This window comes from Rutilus rutilus, assembly GCF_951802725.1.
Source record: "Rutilus rutilus genome assembly, chromosome: 20".
In the NCBI taxonomy this organism is placed as follows: domain Eukaryota; kingdom Metazoa; phylum Chordata; class Actinopteri; order Cypriniformes; family Leuciscidae; genus Rutilus; species Rutilus rutilus.
This window is the reverse complement of record NC_140225.1, coordinates 33166654-33186771: the sequence shown is the minus strand read 5'-3', so window position 1 is coordinate 33186771 and position 20118 is coordinate 33166654. Positions and strand designations below refer to the sequence as shown.

At 40.4% G+C, this 20118-nt stretch overlaps 1 protein-coding gene across 1 annotated transcript in view; it reads left to right on the top strand.

Annotated features, from left to right (window-relative positions):
* Positions 1-8928, top strand: part of lrrc1 (leucine rich repeat containing 1) — a 64708-nt gene extending 55780 nt beyond the window's left edge. The window contains exons 12-14 of the mRNA XM_084390646.1: positions 693-865; positions 3902-4044; positions 7615-8928. Of these exons, the coding sequence (XP_084246772.1) occupies positions 693-865; positions 3902-4044; positions 7615-7776 (478 nt within the window). The 3' untranslated portion in view covers positions 7777-8928. The remainder of the gene's footprint in view (positions 1-692; positions 866-3901; positions 4045-7614) is intronic.
* The last annotated feature ends 11190 nt before the right edge of the window (positions 8929-20118 follow it).

Sequence of the window (20118 nt, the reverse complement as noted above, 5' to 3'; positions counted from 1 at the left end):
CGAAGCAACAATGGAGTTTAAATAATACGACCGATGGACCGACGACGAGGTTCAGGCTTTATTAAGCTTAAATTCAGAGGATGAAATCCAGCGGGAACTGTAAAGAGCGCAGTCCTGCGTCACCGGACTAATTCGCCTAAACTCCTAATCTAAATCTATATAAATGCCTCATTCATTCATTCATCTTCCCGGTACTTTAGACCGCGGTGGCAACGCAGACATCAACAGGCCTGGGGGGGAAACAGTTCCTGGGAAAAAAGTTCCCGAGACAAATTGTTCCGGGTAATTGCGGTGGAAACGCGGCTTTAGTCTGGGATTTAACAATATTGCATGTTGATATAGTCACAGTTATCATTGAATGACCTTGGTGTCATCTCGTCTTTATATCATGGAAAAAAAGCTCACAGTTTTGGTCAGCGTTTACAAAAACAAATAATATTTTGTCTTTATTTCAACAAAAATAGAGATTTTGGTAAAGTTTGCATTTTGTAACTAGATTTTAGTCTGGCATTTAACAATATTGCATGTTCACAGTTACTGTATCATTGAATGAGCTTGGTGTCGTCTCCCAGTTTTGGTGTGAGTTTTGAGAGTTTGCAGCATTAGACAAGGCAGAAGCGTGTCTTGTGAATGATGTTCTGTGTGTGTGTGTGTGTGTGTGTGTGTGTGTGTGTGTGTGTGTGTGTGTGTAGGCTGCTCTACCTGCCCTTGACGCTCACGACTCTCCGGCTCAAAGCGCTCTGGCTGTCGGAGAACCAGTCGAAACCCCTGCTCACCTTCCAGACGGACGTGGACCCCGAGTCTGGAGAGAAGGTCCTGACCTGCGTGCTCTTGCCTCAGCAGCCCTGCGAGTCGGAAAACAAAGGTACAGCTCTGACATATGTGCATAACACTGACTCTTTTCATGGAATAATGTGCAGAAAATGTCACTTCAAGTGCAAGTCCTGAAGTGTCCACTAGTCTCTCCCTGTGAAGGCCTCCTTCCCTTTACTTCTGTACAGATAAAACAGTGTCAGAATGATTCCAGTTCACATGGATACGCGGAAGTGACAAAAAATTATTTATTATGAATGCCTAAGCCATTTTAACATAATTAAATGCATGGATAATTTTTGGGTTTGTCAAAATCTTACATTAAATCAAATTCTATTAGAATAATAAGACAATAGCGCTGTCACCAGTCAAATGAAATCAGTATCAACAAAATTCATCTTTGAAATGACATTTAGATGCTTTTACACACGGTTTAATGCAGCTCAGAGGGACATGAATGCGTTTAACCTGCAGTTACAAATGCAGAAATAATGTGTTTATGTTTTAAACATAAAATGTTGAATATAGATGGATTGAAAATGTTAAAAAAAGAAAAGATACTTTAAATGTGAAATTAAAACCGCCATTAGGTGACAGCAAGTCACTGTTCATGAGAGAGTCATTGAGATTCAACGGATTCATTCAAACGGCTGATTCATTCAGGAACGAAGCATTTGACTGTCTTAATGAGTGAGTCATTGAATCATTCATTCAATCGATTCATTCAAACGGCTGATTCATTCAGGTACGAAGCATTTGACTGTCTTAATGAGTGAGTCATTGAATCATTCATTCAACTGACAATTCAAACAGATAATTCATTCAGGAATGAAGCATTTGACTGGCTTAATGAGTGAGTCATTGAATCATTCATTCAGTCGATTCATTCAAACGGCTGATTCATTCAGGTACGAAGCATTTGACTGTCTTAATGAGTGAGTCATTGAATCATTCATTCAACCGATTCGTTCATTCAGTAATGCAACACCACCGTGTGTCGCTCAGAGATGCAAAATAGTTATAAATATTTCTAAAGAAATATTTTACTAAAAGATGTGGACTTCAGGGAGGGAAATGTTAAATGTAGAAAGTCTCCATTCCAGCGAACACTACTACACTTTCCAGGCGTGGATAGATCGTCGAGATCTGCAGAGTTTATCGGCAAGAATAATCTGAGGTTTTTGGGTGTAATGTTTTGCTTTCATCTAGCGCCGGTCCTGTGGGGTTTATCTGGGGCTCGACCAGCCTGCGTGTGTGCGTGTGTGTGTGTGTGTGTGTGTGTGTGTGTGTGTGTGTTGAGCAGGTCTTGATATCTCTGCCTTGCCTTCTCCACACTGCTGCGGATTGGACGATTAAAGAGGCTTATCTCCTCTGAGCTCGACCTCAGACCCTCCCACGTCCATATCTCACATGTATATCTCATATCTTATCCCTCTGCCACTGAAGCTTGTCTTTCCTAAAGTCTTTAACCTCTCTTTCATTATGAGGGAACCAGCGCTTTACGTCAAGAATACAGTAGAGGTTTCAGTTTTGTACGTGCCAGACAAGTTTCGTTTCATTTCTACTATTAAGCTCCTATAATGTGCTTTGAAAGATAATATATATAAATAAATTTATTTAAAAACAAACAGAACAAAAATACTTTTATGCAGAAAGGATGCATTAAAATCATCAAAAGTGACGGTAAAGGCATTGACAGTGTTACAAAAGATTTCTATTTCCAGCCTAAGAAAATTGACATCTTTTCATTATATATGTTCAAGTGTATTGCGCAGTTGTGCCTGGAGTTGATTGTTTTATGTGTGGTGATAAAGGATTTTTGGCCAGATTGTCACACAAAGAAACTGAGCGCATGCAAAAACAAGAGATAATCAATGAAATATTAATAATTGATTGTCAATGTAAGCTTTTCCCTATAATCTTTTTGTTTTTCTATATATTTTCTTTTTTGCACAGTAAAATTAAACCTGTAGCTGTAGTTTTTTTCCTTCACGAAAAAAATAAAGATTTCTAGTGATGCATCGATATGAAAATTGTGGCCGATACCAATTACTGATTATTCTTTATATTTGACAGTCGATAACCGATATATCGGCCGATAAATCTAAATCCACATTTTTATATCATTTTTGAGAGCCTGATTACAAAAACTAAATTCCCAAGCACACACTTATAACGTTATGTGGCTGATATGACAGACTTGCGCTGCACGTTACACTTTACTGTATTTTCCTTTTTTGAAGTGATTCCAATCATATTTCAGGCAATTCGAGCAGCGTGCATCTGAAGCGTCTCAGCTGAAGGAAATAATACATTATTTATCGGCTTTAATATATCAGCCACATTTTCTTATCGGCCCGATAACATTAAAAATAAACATACTGTATATGTTGGCCATTATATCGTACATCACTAATATTTTCCTCATGTATTGGTTAAATCAAACTTGAAGGGGAAGTAAAAACAAATGATTATCATAAAATATATTTATTTTAATCAAAAAAGCTTGAATACATTTGATCAAATGTTTTATTAAAACTGAAAAAAAATGTTTTTTTAATAAAACCTTTTGGTTACACTTTATTTGAAGGTGTCTTTGTTACAGTGTAATTATATATTTAAGAACTGAGTAATACATGTACTTACTAAAGGGTTAGAGTTGGGTTGCATGTAATAATGCATACTTATTAGTAAGTTTATAATTTATAATAACAAGGACACTAAAATAAAGAGTTAGCAACTTTACTCATTCAGTCTAGATCAGTTCGGGTTTGCTCAGCTTTGGAAAAGGACGGTGCCTGGTTCATCGAATGACTCGTGTCTCTTTGTTTGGCCATTAAACGTGACATCACTTCCTGTGAAGAGCTGATGTGTGTGTGTGTGTGTGTGTGTGTGTGTGTGAGGTCAGATCACTGGGGGGTTTGTTTCTCACTAAGCCTGTGACTAAGACTGGATTTGAAGCGTGATCTCACAGTATAAACTCCTCTATGTGTCTTTCTGAAGAAATAAATGCAATAAGTCGTTTTTTTTCTGAGCAGCTGCTAGAGAAGAGAATGTGTTGACCCTGAAGAATGTTGTGTGTGTTCAGGGTCGGATAACCTGGCGCGCTGTGGAGCTCTGGAGAGTCTCGTGGAGAGTGGGGTACTGGACGACACCTGGGACGACAAAGCCTTGAACCGGATGAGCACCATTCGCTTCATGGAGGACGACGACGATGAGGAGGATGATGAGGTGAGGAAGGAGGAGGCTCATTTCAAATTCTAAAGCTTATTTACAGACAATTGATGGTTCTCAAAGACCCGCCCCCTTTAGTTACTGTTGCTATGTCCGACACGCCGCTCTCACACACACCATGTTCTCACGCAGTGAATACATCGCGGCGCAGAGAGGACACTGATAACACACTGACACACAGGACAGACCTGGTTACTTTTGATATGAAACAAAGTCTCAACTTTCAAATTTGGTCATTTAAAAAAAAAAGAAAATTAAAGAATAAATACGGTTTTGTGGCTCTTTAATGTGTCTGACAGATCGCTCAGTTAAAGCTGCTCGTGAACCGATCATCTCTTCCTTCTAGTTCATTTATAGCATCAAATAAACATGAATGAACATCAGAAGGAACGTTGTTTTAACCGCGGACAGACGTCAGTACACCGTTTTTCAAGTTCAAATCCTCCAATGTTAATCTACTAACTCTCCTGACCGCTTTGTCGGACAAAAATGGCGGATTATGATTGGTCAGATCGCCTGTCAATCAAACTCCCTTCGAAGGGTCAATTAGGGCGGCACGATTAATCGAAATCAAACCGCACACGATTTGGCAAATGCTGTCATTATTTTATGCGCAGTTTGTCAGTGCAGCGGCTGATCGGGTGTAAATGCTGCTCTATCTGAACACCAGAGTCTCTCTCTCACACACACACACACACATATTCTCATAACATTAAAGTGAGTACTCCACACATTGTTAAGATATTGAAATATAGATAACCTAAATCTACGAAAAGATGAGATGGATCTCAAGGAAAGAGGAAGATTATTCCAATCGCTAGTAGCTTTATAATGAAAAGCTTTACATCCAGCAGCTGAAAAGATTCCTGGTACAGTAAAGACGAGATGTTGCATATGTCTAAGTGAATACATAGAACTACAAGAAACCAAGAGTTCTTTCAGATCGAAGTAGACACATTTGAAAATAAATAGGAACCAGTGGAAGTCTCTTCTTGAATTAAGCTGAAGCCAATTTAGTGATGCATACATTACACAATGATGAGTTTTAAAAGCACACCTCAGAACAAATCTACACAGAGTTAAAAACAACATTAAGTGGCTTAACAACATTGTCACTAGTATTCATGTAGTTGATATCAGCGTAGTCAATAATGGGCAATATCATCTGAGAAATGAACCTTTTCCTGACTTCTAATGTGAAACAATTAACCGATCTATAGAGTGTACTGAGACAGCCATATATTCTTTTTGTGATTATAATCAATGAGAGGTTTAAAGGTAAGCTCAGAATCACTCCACAAACCAAGGTATTTCAATTTTTCCAATTTCACCATGGAGGACCCATCTTCAAAATACAGTTGCGAGTTAAGAGCACAAGGTCGTCTGTGCCTCGTCCCAAACAACATACAACAGGACTTTTCCATTTTCAACACTAAGTTGTTATTGTGTGGCCATTTTTGAGTCATAATAAAGTCAGCTTGTAAGCTGTTCTGGATACAGTGAATATCAGAGTCAGCAGTGTAAATTACGGTATTATCCGCATAAAGATGAATCTTACCGATGGAGCAAATATGCGAGAACAAAAGGGGTCCTAGAGCGGAACCTTGAGGAACCCCCTTATCAACCAATGAATAATCAGACACTGAACCTTTAAAAGCAACACACTGCCGTCTTTTATGAAGATAAGAATCAAACCAAAGTTCAAATCAAATCAAAACCGAATCAAAGTTTTTGAGCGACTAGTGGCTAATCATCTCTCAGCTACGTCACTTGATCCTCACCAATTTGCATATAGGGAGAACAGGTCTGTTGAAGATGCAGTTTCTCTTTGTACCCATAATATTCTTCAACATTTGGAGGGGCCAGCTACATATGCACGGGTTTTGTTTATTGATTTTAGTTCTGCATTTAATAATATCATACCAAAGAGATTGTGTGACAAACTCCTGGGGTTGGGGGCTAAGGAGTCCATATGTAAGTGGATTCTTGACTTTTTAACTGATAGATCTCAAGTGGTTAGGGTTAATAACCTTTTGTCAAAATCAATGTCTACTAGCATTGGCGCCCCCCAGGGGTGTGTTCTGTCTCCCCTTTTATATTCATTTTATACCAATGACTGTTTTTCTCATCATGACTCAGTCAAAATTTGTAAATTTGCAGACGATACCACTGTGGTAGGCCTCATTACTAACGATGATGAATCGGCCTACAGAACAGAAGTGTCCTTGCTGGCTGAGTGGTGCACAATTAACAACTTGTCCCTTAACATCTCCAAAACCAAGGAGATGGTTGTTGATTTTAGGAGCAAAAATATTAAGTCGCTCCAGCCCCTGGCCATCAAGGACAAAACTGTAGAGTGGGTGGAAAGTTTCAGGTTCCTTGGGATCGTTATATCCTCTAGTCTCAAATGGAACCTCAATGTCAGCCAGATTGTTAAAAAAGCTCAGCAGCGACTTTTCTTTTTGAGACAACTTAGGAAATTTAAAGTGTCCAAGGCTGGAATGCTCCACTTTTACAGGGCTGTGATAGAGAGCATTCTCACTTTCTCCATCACTGTATGGTGGGGTAGCTACTCGGCGGAGGATAAGTCTGCATTGAACAGGGTAGTTAGCACTGCGTCAAGAATAATTGGGTTGGACCTCCCTAAGATCTGTGACATTTATAACATCCGTCTACTCAAAACTGGTCTGAAAATTCATCACACCCTGCTAATTCCCTTTTCATCCCTCTACCATCAGGCAGAAGGTTTAGGAAGCATAAGATCCAGAACCACCCGTTTTTCTAATAGCACTTACCCGCAGGCTGTGAGGGCTCTCAACTCACAACAACAATCTCTATCTACTTTACTTATACAGACACAGCTATGCCCTCCTTTTTCTTAGGGTCACTAAACGCACTAGCACTTTGTCTGATTAGTTTTATTACTATTTATTAGCAGTAATTTAAGTATTTGTTCTCTGTTTAGATTTTATGTTTTTATTGTATATGTTATGTTGCATTGTCTTGTGTGAGCCAATTCACCAAAATGAATTCCAGGCGATGTGGGTCGTTCTGGCAAAATAAAGACTTGACTTGACTTGACTTGACCATAATAGAGCACTTTGATTCAAACCTATTGCATAAAGCTTGTCAAGAAGAATATAATGGTCCACCGTATCAAAGGCTTTAGAAAGGTCAATAAAAACAGCACCAGTTAGCTGTCCCTTATCACAGGCGGAGGAAATGTCATTGGTGAACTTCAATAAAGCTGTGGTGGTCGAAAAATTAGGCTTAAAGCCAGATTGAAATGGGGATAAGATGTTATTCTGAATAATTAATTTTGATAATTGATCATCTAAAAACATTTAAAAAATTGTACCAATCCCAAACGTTTGAACGGCAGTGTGTGTACAGCAGAAATAGTAAGAGTTTATACTAGCATGTTTTCCTCTCGCCAGGCTGAGACAAACTCAGTGACTGTTTAATACAAAATGCGTCCAATCTCAGCCTTCTTTTATTCAACGGGGAAGACGGTGAATAGTGACTGTTTCACATCATCTTTACTCTCTCTCTCCATCTGTTTCTCAGAGAACGCTGCTGAGACGGGCCACTCCTCACCCCGGCGAGCTCAAGAACATGAAGAAAGTGGCCGAGAACATCCGAAAGGACATGATCGCTGCCAAAGGCCTGGATTCCAACAAAAACGAGGTCAATAATGCTGTGGAGCGAGTGACCAGCACGTCTGTGTGACCGCTTTATCTCCGAGATGTCTCTTCCCCAGTGTGTGTCTCCCGAAGCCCCCGCTGAGCCATTCCTCACTGTTTTCTCCCGGGAACACCAGAGCCCTTTCCCATGTTCATCCGTGTTCATCCGCGTCAGGGACCAGTGCCTTCTTTTATAAAGACCTTCAGCGCGATAACCTGCCAACGAATGCACACTTTTACTCTCCAAATCCAGTGCTTTTCATTCGCTTTTCTGACAATAGGTAGTTGCACTACAAGTCTTAGCAGAATCTTTAATATAGAAATATGAATTTGCTCTATTTTTTTTTTTTCTGGGTGCATTTCTTTCTTTCGGTGACACACGGAGCCCAGGCATTTTTGGACCTACTGATTTTTTTAAAATTCTTGTATAGTTGCTTGTGAATATTGATACTTTTATACGTGTGGCAGCTCAGGTGGTGTCAATTTTAAACACACACACACACACACACACACACACACACTCGCACAGAAATGTGTAGCCAGTTTCTTAATCCACGAACTTTCCCATCATCGCTTGGACTTAATTTCAGAACTCAACAGCATCCGAACAAAGAGTGTGATTTGTAATGTTGTACGCGGTTCATTCCTGTGTGAACATGAACATGAGGAGCAGCTCTGTTTCATCACACGTGTTTCTTCATAACCCGGCGTGTGTGTAAACATGTTTTTACTAAATAAGGGCTAATGCGGTTCAGGACGGTGAGCTGAAACACTCCGACAGACCTGCACTGTGCTTTATCTTCTTCTGTGCTTCCAGCTTTGTAAAAGCAGGTACAATAAAGCTCTTCTGTAAGTACGGTTAGGGTAGTTATCATCTATAGCTTTGGTTGAGGTGAGCAGTTTTTCCCTCCGAGTGCCAGAATGCACTTTTACAAACAACACTATCATTTTTTGGGGGTTTTTTAAGAAAGAAAAAAAAGTGTATGGTACACTACGGACTTCATTTTACATTGTATGTTTTCATTTGTACTCCAAGAAAGACAGATTTGGTTTTTAATGTTGATTTTTTTTTTTTTTTATCCTTGAATTATTTCTTGTAAATGAGAAGCTGCACAGAAAACAATCTTAAGCAGGCGCTGTTTCTGGGCCAGTACGTTTATGATTTTAACCACTGAAATAATAAAATGACTTTATGAAAGCAACGGGTATGATTCGTTATTTATGCGTAGATTTGACTTTAATCGTAAACCCTGCCGATATCTTGCCACTGCTCTTGTTCTTTCCTTATTAATGTGAAAGAAATGGAAATTGTGTGATTGCTTATTCGCCCTCGTGCCTTTCTGATCCTGTATGCTGCCGTTTTCTTAGTCTTTCCCATCACTGGTTTATTATCTCCACTGTTTGTCCTCCTGCGCTTCTTCCTCTGCTCGCATGTGCTGCTTTTCTGCATTATTTCATGTGATTATTGTGTTGTCAACATATACATTTCTCCTCCAGAATGAATATATAATCTTCAGTTGATTCTGTTGCTGAAACACTGCAGATACAGGCCCTACATATGAGACACGATGTGAAAACCAGTCAATTTGCTGATTTTAATTGCAATTATGTGTGATGTGCTGCAGATTTCATCATACACCAACATTCAGATGTTTCTGCTCACCAAGGTTGCGTTACATTTACAGTAAAGACATTTGATAATGTTACAAATGTTTCAAAATACATGCTGTATTCTTCAAAAATCCTCTCACGTCACTGACAGCTTTGCAGAACTTTTCTTTTCTTTTTAAATCATATTCATAACATGGTGTCTGTGGCTCCCTCCAGCGGTCTGATTGCAGGACGTTTCTCATGATCGGTCCCAGAGTTCCCATCGGCTGAGATTCATCCATCCATGTTGTGGTTTCTCATCAGATCTCGGAGCTCTACTCTTGTTGGTCTTCTTCGCCGGTGTCAGCTGTGATCTCTTCTTTGAGACTCTCCTCTTCTCTGTTCACCTGAGCTCCAGTGAAGCGTGTGTTTAATCTGTGATCTGCTCGTCCTCTCGTGGTTCTGCTGCACGCTTTTACGCTTCTCGCTCTGTCCTGGTTAGATTTGCTTTCTTTTCAAGACAACTGCATTCATTCTCAGAAGAAAGAACAACTGACGGATGAGCTTCTAGAGAAAACAAATTTGCTTGTACCGAATAATGATGCATATTATTAAGGGGAATTATGAAGTGTCAAAATGCTAAATCAAATATGTTTATGCATTTGGACTATTTAGTTAAAAATTGAATAATATATAGATTATTATATAAACAATTGAAGTATATAGAGTTCAATGAATCAATTAAATTATTTACGAATTAAGTGATGTCATAATAGCAACATATTATGAATTAAGACTGAATGATTCCAGTTGACCTATAGATTATGATGAAGATGTAGACATTATTAAACAAGGACTCTTTAAATAAAAATGATACTTAAATGGTTTAGATTACATCTCACAAATGTTTAAAGATTAATGTTAAGGTGATGATAAGTATGGTTGAGATGAGATTTAGTGACAAATATGGTAAAGAGGGAAAATTAAATAAGGGGGATTAAAAAAACTGTTTAAAATCATGAAGACTGCAGGCCTATGGAAGCTTGTTTCCACCACATAATAAAAATGTTAGATAACTGCGACTTTATCACACAATTCTGACTTCTGTGATATAAACTCGCAATTGCGAGAAATTCTAAGAGAAGTTATAAATAAACTGCGTGTTTATATCTCGCAATTCTGACTTTATAACACGCAATTGGGAGATATAATGTCAAAATTGCATGATACAAACTCGCAATCCTGAGGAAAATTCTGACTTTATATCATGCAACTGTGAGATAAAAAAGTGGCAATTATCTTTTAAAATGTTTTATTCTGTGGCAGAAACAAGCTTCCATACATATCAGCATAAAAGCTTTTTATTTAGCAGGAAGCAGTTTGGCTTCTCATTCTTCAGATATGTTGGGATGTATTGACCAGCTGAACTTCAACTTTAGCCTCCTGTAAATGAGAGAAATGAGTCGCACAAAGTCCAGGACGACCGGCACAACTGCAAAAAACAGTGAATGCATTTGTGAGCACACAATCACTCAGCACTGAGACAAATGATGGAAAGTATTTTTAAAGGTGACCTATAATGTTTTTTATTTTTTATATTACCTTTCATTTAGCTGCAAAGATATAAAGTCCAGTTTGCAGCTGTCATTTCCTTTACGTGGCTACATCACCATGTTAGATATTTGCATAATGCGTGTTTTAACCCTCAGTCTGAACATTTACACGACAACACCATTCTGGCAGCATGAAAACACGAACTTTTGAAACCGATACCGTAATCGTCTCCGAGTTCGAATGTGGCGCCCCTTATTATATAACCTGTGAGAAATAGTGGCTCACCCTCAAACAAAGGGAGTTAGAAGTCAAGTCAAGTCACCTTTATATATATATATCGCTTTTTACAATACAGATTGTTTCAAAGCAGCTTTACAGTGATAACAGGAAAATAATGCAACAAAGTTTGTTTCCAGAAGAAAATAGCATCATAGTCCAGCATGTGTAAGGTCAGTGATGGTTCATTTTTGCTGTACATTTTTTATTAATTTAGTTCATTAATATATACAGCCGCTCTGGAGAAAACCGTGATGTCATCGCCCAGCTCAGTTCAGTTCTCATATAAAGGTGTCAATGCAGGCAGATCAATAATATTGTTGAATATTAATATAGCTAGTAATATTTTACAGACAATATCTTGAAGAAAAGTGAGAAGAGAAGGCCCTTAAAAGTACAAAAAATTGTTAAATTCACAATGGGTATTCATAAAATGAATTATTATGTTAGCTTGAGGAAACCAACATATCGAACTTCTTCTGAGACGAGTGTTTTCACACCTGGTCATTTTCACGTGTTTTCACGCTCATCTGATTGAGCTCTGTCCGGTGGATTGAGGACTCGTGGGCCGCGGTGGAGGACTTGCTTTGGTTTTTAAAAAGCATTTTATTTGGCAGTCGATGAGCGCTGGAACGTACTCTTCATTTGAACTACAGATGACTAAAGTTGGTCGTTCAAACTCATTTTATTGTATTTTAGTTTACCGGCCGCCTGGGCCAGCGGCCTCTTTTCTTGAGTTCTGACTTCTTATCATCCATTATTAGGCTGAATAGTGTGATTATTGTCTGTGATTGCAATATTTTGCATTGAAGATGTATTTGTTAGTGATCATTTTATTTGATCTTGCTTGTAATGCGACGGGTCCTCTGCCTGTTAAGCGAGTGTCCAGCTCTCGTATGATTGACCAGCTTGCTGATGAGAACTTCTCAGACACTTCTGACTCTAGCTCAGTTCTTATTTCAAATGACATTGACTCTTTTGTACAATCCTTTAATGAACATTGCACCCTGCTGCTGGATAGAGTTGCTCCTTTTAAGACTCATCAAACTCCCGCTGTTAATACTAGTACATCCCCGTGGATAAAAGACGCCATCCGCAGCTTTAGGCGTGTCCGTCGGAAGGCTGAGCGTTTATGGAAAGCGACCCAGATCCAAGTACACCACCTGCATCTTAAAGAGCTCTTGACAGATCTTAGATGATCACGGATGCCAGAGCCTCTTATTTTACGAAACTGATATCTGCCTACAAAAGGACTCCTAAAACTCTGTTTGAGACTATTAACAACCTTGTTACTCCTGCTACATCTCTTGTCCCTGTGTTTTCTAATGATGACTGCCACCATTTTGTCTCATTTTGTGGACAAGGTTATGGCTGTCAGGGCAGGCATTGCACCATCAGCAAACCCCTTTATCACTGTACAAAATTATTGTTGGTTTAACTTAAAATAGCAAGTTACCTGGTTGCCTTAAAATTTGGAGTTCATTGAAATTAAAGATTTGTGTTAATACAATGAAGGAGATTGGTTTAATCAACAGAAAATCTAAACTTTATGTTATCTGAACCACATTATCTAATTAAGTTGATTTGACAAAAGTTGACATTATTTTTTACAGTATACCCAACAAAGACTTCCAAGACTGGACTCCTTTTGCCCCATTTCTCTGAATGACATTATTAAGTTAGTGTGTTCGATGAAGCCTTCCCAAAGCCCTGTGGATATTTTGCTTACATCTCTGGTTATGAAATCCATTCTGAAATCTATCGGCCCGTGTTTGGTTTCAATCATAAGCCTATCTCTTAGGCTGGGACAGGTCCCTAGGTGTTTTAAACATTAAGCTTTCCTGTAGCTCAAACAGTAGAGCGTTGGTGCTTGCAACGCCAAAGGTCATGAGTTTGAATCCCAGGGAAAGCAAGAACTGATAAGAATGTAAATGTGTACCTTGAAATGCAATGTAAGTTGCTTTGGATAAAAGCATCTGCCAAATGCATAAAAATGTAAACATGCTATTGTTCAGTCTCTCTTGAAAAAGAGTATCTTGATGCAGCATCATTTAACAACTATAGGCCTATTTCTAAACTACCCTTTATCTCTAAAATCTTAGAAAAGGTTGTGGCAATGCAGTTAAATAATGTTTTGGAGGCTCATACTATCTGTGATCAATTTCAGTCTGGTTTTCTTGAAAACCATTCAACTGAAACTGCCCTCCTTAGGGTCTCAAATGATATCTTGATGGCTGCTGATGCAGGCGAATGTCCTGTGCTTGTCTTGCTGGATCTCAGTGCAGAGTTTGATACTGTTGATCACTGCACTCTGATTGGTAGACTGAACTCTTTAGTTAGCATTTCTGGATCAGCTCTGGATTAGTTTTCCTCCTATCTTTGTCCATAGGATCTTACATGTCAGACTCAGTTCCTTTGTCCTGTGGTGTGCCACAAGGCTCTGTGCTCGGCCCTCTGTTGTTCAGTATGTATATGCTTCCTCTTGGCAAGATTATTAGTATTTTCAAAATAATATCTTATCATTGTTATGCTGATGACATCCAATCATATATATCTTTTAGTCCTGAAAGATTAGACTGTCCCTTCTGCAGAATTGTTTAGTCTTCATTAACAAATGGATGACTGACAACTTTCTGCAACTTTATACGGATAAAACTGAGGTGATGATTCTTGCCCCAGACAACATTACCCCTAAGATTAGGCAGGCCATTGGGGGTTTATCATCCTCTGACTGAGGTGACATAAGAAATCTATGTGTCATTTTTGACAGATCTATGTGTTTTAACAGTCATGTAAAGTCTGTGGTTCGTTGCGTTTTTTTTTCCATCTCAGGAACATCGCTAAGATTAGATCTATGGTTTCAAAAAGAGATGGAGATCTTTGTTCATGCTTTTATTTATTCATGGTTGGATTATTGCAATGTTCTATACACTTGTTTGAACAAATCTTCTGGTACACAGCTGGCCCCCTACTACACAAGTATGCGTCTCCTGTTTCATGTTTTGCAAGGTCATGGAAGACAAAGAACAAGCCCCTCCTGGGGAATTCCCCTGAGAAAGGACCTTCATTCGCACAATTTGGCACCCAAGCCCAGACATCTGGAACCTCCACGTCTGGCCCCTGGATGGGACGTGGAAGACTTGAGTGGTCTGTCACCAACGGGGTCTCTCTGAGGTCTTGCTGGGCCTATAGAGAGCTCCCTTTAAGTCGCTAGAGTCCGCTAAGTACTCTCTCTTTGAAGATGGCCCTCCTGACTGCGCTCACTTTCATCAAGCGGGTTGGGGACCTAGATGTGTTCTCTGTCAGTGAAACGTGCCTTGAGTTCACTCTCACGTAATCCTGAGACCCCGACCAGGCTACGTGTCCAAAGTTCCCACTACCCCTTTTACGGATCAAGAAAATCACATTTTTGTCAAAGACTACATCCAGATCGGATTCAGAATGATGATCAAAACACAGATGGAGTATATTGAGTCCATCAACACCCCAAAAGCTATTTAATTATAGCTTTTTAATGTGTTTTTTAATGTTGATGATCGCGTTATTTTACATATGCATCTGCTTGTATATGCTATTGCTCAGTTCTGCTTCTTCTTCGCCTGTGTTTTGATCAGGAGATTCTGCACTCTTTCAGAAGATGTGTAATAGCGCCCCCTACAGTATAACAGTGAAAACATTTTTTTTTTTTTATAAAATGAAGTACAAGAAGATATAGCACTGTCGTGGAGATTTTAAACTGTATATTAAACTAACCATGTTTATAACATCTAACCTTATTTAACATCTAACAATGGAATAGGATGTACTGTACGAAACCAATGGAAAACTTGTGTCTTTGACTGTGTGCGTATGTATGTAAAAATAACTTAGTTTTGGGAAATGAAACTAGACAGTCTGTTAGAATCTTGTGATTACAGATGAAGTCACCGCAAGATCAGAGTTTGCTTTACCTAGTAACAGAGGGGTTTGCATATGAAGAACCAATCAAATAGTGGGGAAATTATGTAATGCAGCCTGACATTTTGTCATACCTCTATACTATAAAAACTGTTGTATATGTGTTTTACGGTGGGATGTCTCAATGGAATTTGTCTGAGATCCTCCGGCCTTGATTCTTCTTGGGAGAGTTCTCTGAGAACTGCTCGAAGACTCTCCCGGCCGTTATTAAAGCATTTAGAGGACATTTGCTGAAAGTCTGTCTGTTCATTTCTGCTGCGCAGCAGGTCAGTTTAGGGAATCAAGTAAGTTAGAGTAAGAAACTCGGCCAGATGTCGACTGAAGACGCAAGAGCTAGAGTATAAAGGTTATTAAGTGTCGATTGTAGACGCTCTGTGTCGATGAGTAGACACAACAGTTTTATTATTTATTAAGTGTCGATTAGTAGACGCTCTGTGTCGACAGTAGACGCAACAGTTTTATTTTAGATAGTCAGGATAAAGGAAATTCCTTTACAGCACTATGGTAGCTTTGCGGTGACGTGATGAACCGGTCGCTCTCTGCCCATCACCACCCCCCACCTCCCGAATTGAGTTGTCCTGAATCTAATGGTCACATGATTTCTTTCTATACTTTTTTCTGTCATTTTGTATTTACTGCAAAACCTACTTCAAACTGGCCCTAGACTATTCAACTGATTTACATGAGATTTGGAGCATATGACTTAGAGACCCACTGCTTCAAGACATATTTTCAATTATAATCATTCATTAACAAACTGTTTGTTTAATAAATATCCTAGAACACCCATTAGCACTGATAAAATCACAATTACGTCCAGCCTTGAGGAGCCTTTTGGTTTATTTGATTTCCTCTTCTAAGAAATATCACTTGTTTTTGTCTACAGATTGTTACCTTAGCAACCAGAAAAAACCCAATCTCCATCATTATTCGCTCATTAAGCTCTATTGAGACTGTGGCTGCATGACTAATTAAGTTTTTGTTTTTTAACACTTGAGCAAGCTTGCTAGGATTTGTGCTTTCGTGAAATTTTTAATTGAGGGCGTTTAGCAAGGATACTCATTTCACTGCATGGAAAAGTTTGAATCAAACACCCACCAGCATTTTGCATTTTCATGCATTTATGAATGGTCTTATGAACAATATGCTGATTTTCTTAAAATGTAATATATCATGCATCCAATTGCAATAGTAACTAAATTAAAAAGTTTGTCAAGATGATGTTGGCTTGAGAAAGCCGGATCAGAAGGTTTAAAGAACTTAAAGAACAAAAGCTTGAAGGTTTTTGGGTTTTTGGGTTTAAAGCAGTTTTAAAGGTTAAAGCTTGAAGGTTTTGAAGGCAATACAGTCTATCAGGGTGTTTGCTAGTTTCAACATGTTGTTTACATGTTTTAGATTGTTGTTAGCATGTTTTTAGAAGGAATTAGCACATTGTTAGCATGTTTTAGCATGGATGGATGGATGGGGGAAAAAGTCTGAAGGTCTTATCCGAGTTTGGTGGTTAAAGCTGTAGGAGGAGTTAGAAATCATGTGAACCGCGCTCAGACCCCTGAAAAGTAAATGTGGATTTATATAGCACCTTTCACAGACAAGGAAGGGTCACAAAGTGCTTTACAGTAAAATAAATAAATAAATAAAACAAATAAAATAAAATAACAACTGTACAAATACCATCAAATACCACAGAAATTTAATAAACGCCAAACCATTTTGTTAATTAAAAGCTTGTCCAAAACGATGTGTCTTCATGTGTTTTTTAAAAGATTCCACAGAAACCATAGTTCTCAATGATAAAGGGAGAGAGTTCCAGAGCCGTGGAGGCACAACACAGAAAGCACGGTCACCTCTTGTCTTAAGATGTGTTCTGGGAAGTTAAAAGGTCTTGGCCTCAAGGTCCACTTGTTCACTACTGGCAGTAGTTAAAATGGCTTTGCCCTACAGGTCCACTTGTGCATCGCCGAATTGACTCAAGATCAGCTGGACCACCTGGGGTTGGAGTCTCCACTCCCAGCTGACGTGACAGCTCCTCCACTGCACGGTTGAGCTCGCCTGGGATATGAGTGGTGCACGGCGCCTTCAATCACTGCTGACTCCAGAGGAGGAGATGACCAGCGAGTTGCGACGTGAACGTACACCACCCTGGCAATTTATGTACGATACTGTCGCTTGTGTGGTCCGTTCAGACCAGCACGTGCTTGGCCTGGATCAACAGCCGAGACCTCCAGCTGTTCTCTTCCCAGCCCTCCACCTGGGGGAAGGAGCAGTGTGCGCTTCTAAGCCTTTGGGTTCTTTGCAGTCACCTGATGAGTAGGCTGCATCTCCTTCAGTGATGAGCAGACAAGTGTGCCCTCTGTGGCCTGGAGGCAAGCCAAGGCAAGATGTGTTTGATCACCGCAGTCTCCTTCTTTACTGCTGAGAACTGCTGGGCAAAGTCCTTGATAGTGTTGCTGAAGAGGCCACCCTGTGAGATGGGGGCGTCAAGAAAGAAAACTTTGTCGACCTCCCTCATCTCAGCAAGGTTTCGCCAGAGATGGAGTTCCAGGGCCACTAACATGGACATCGTCTGGCCGAGGGACTACGCCGTGACCTTAGTTGCTCTGTGTAATGATGCAGCGGACGAGGAGGGATCCATTTGCAGCTCTTATTAGAGTGGTCAGACAGGCAGGGTAAAACAACAGCAGACAGAACAACGGAGAGAACACAAAGCAGATCGGGGTCACAGGCAGACGTCAGGGCAGGCAGCAAAAGGCAAAGTCCAATGAACAATCCGGGTAAATCCGGCAGGCAGAGAACAATCAGGAGTTGAGATACACAGTCCAAGGTCAGTAATGAGAACAGCAAACACTGGAATAACCGCTCGGAATTGAAAGCCAGGGCAATGCAATACTTCGCAGAGAACTGAAGAGTGAAAGAGGTTTATATGGGTGTGTGTGAATGAGCCGCAGGTGTATGAGTCACAGGTGGAGCGCCCTCTGGTGGCTCTCGAGGGCACTCCAGCTGGTGATCGTTACACTCTGAGAGAAAAATGAACACAGTTTCTGCATCAGTCCCGGCTCAGCACTACCATAGTGCAGCTCTTTTAGAGATTTTGCCTGATGGCCATGGCATGCAGGGTGGAGGCGGCCTGTCAAGCAGCATTGGGGGTCACACACCGGATGAGAAGTGCAGCGCTGCGCCAGGTCTTTAAAATTCGAGCATATTATTTTCTATGAGTGTACACACACCGGCAGTGCCATTCGGCGTCTGTCCGTGGCGCCCAGCTACGACTCAAGACCCTGTTCAAAATCCTGCCGCGCCACAGAGCGCCATTTACGTAGTTTTATATTAAATTTACATTATATTTGTCTCAAATTGTCGTTAATGTACATACTGACTTCACCCTGTGCTGCAAGATACATTTAGTTTTACATTAATTTACAGAAATCAGCTGCTTGAATAAAAATTGCTGCTGTTATTGGAATTTCAGGTGAGATTCTCAATTAATTCAGATAACATAGGCTACGCCCTGAGGTAAAGTGTTCAGACTGCAGACTGTACAGAACAATCATAACATAGTCCAGACATTATCTTACTTTCATAATGTCCTTAAACATAACAATATTGCTGGCCATAAACTGAAAAATTGCGCATCTGGTGTGCGATACCTCGATTTGTCCTAGACGCGACGTGACGCTGTTCTTCTCATCCGGTGTGCGACCACCTTAAAGGCACACTATTCTTTTTTCCGTTTTTGTCAAACAGCGACCCCTAGAGTCGCTGTGGAGTACTTGTATTTAACGTTACTGTCGTAAAAACCACTCGCTCAGAGCCGTCTCTGCACTCATGGCCTGATCCCCTCCCCCTGTATACCGGTACCTGTTCAGTCGGATGGAAGCTGTAACGAGTGGAAATAAGGTGTGGCCCCTTTAAGAGCTGTGTGCGCCCTGTTGAACTGTCGGCAGTCTGTATTGTATGCGAGCCTCGAACACCCCATGTATGCAGATTATTTCTGTTTGATGCTCATTCTTATCCTATTTTTGTTCATCAAGTAACACTGTGGACAGTAGAACGTGTGACAGACAGTTACACGAGGGGAATAAAGTGCAAGTTGTGAGATGCCAATAGCTCTCGCCAACGAGTGAAAGCCTGACCGAGTGAGACTCTTGTCCGGTTCCTCACGCGGTCAGTTTCTCGTTTTCTTTTCCTTGACTCTTCCAACCGCGTTTTCTTCGTCGACCCTGCCATGATTCACTTCTGAAATGCATGCTAGTGTCTTCCATAGAGGCTGCTTCATATGTGGTTGATGTATGTGACGTCGTGCCGTAAAGCAAGTCGTGATTCTCGCAAGATTTGTTGGGGCGCCACCTCTGAAACCTGCATTGCTGGGATAATTCGCCCTACTACGAGTTGTGTTACCATCTAAATGATTTCGAATCTGTTATATAAAGGTACAATTATTGCATAGTGTGCCTTTAAGCCTTTGCGTCTGAGTCGAAGTAATCTTACAGGCCCTGGACGGGAGCTTAGGATGATTCCACCAGGTGGTGGCGCTCTGCGGGCAAAGGTGCACTACAACCGCAAGCTCCATCTGGGAAATCTCCGTGTACCCCATGGTCGTTCCACCGTCGAGGGTAGTGAGGGTGGAGGGGCTTGTGAAGCATGAATGGGCAGTAAAAGGTGCCTTCAACAACCATGTGAGCTCCTCATGCACTTCCGAAAGGCACCGGAGACCCCAGAAACCAATCATCCAACCACGAGCGCTTGGCTGCCAACTAGCCGTCACATTCAGACTGAGCCACCGTACCCGAGGGTAGGAGCACAGCCGAGTCTTCCACATCAAAAGGTGTTGCTATCAACAGCTCATCCTCATCTGAAGCTCAAAATGAGATGCCGTGTGCATCATGCAACACAACGTCATGTGACGCAACATGCAAGAGGAGTCCTTGAGAGATTCACCCAGCATGACCCAGCCTATTGGTGTCTTTTATAATCTTGCTGGTGGTATTTTCTAAATGCAAACTCATTTTTATGC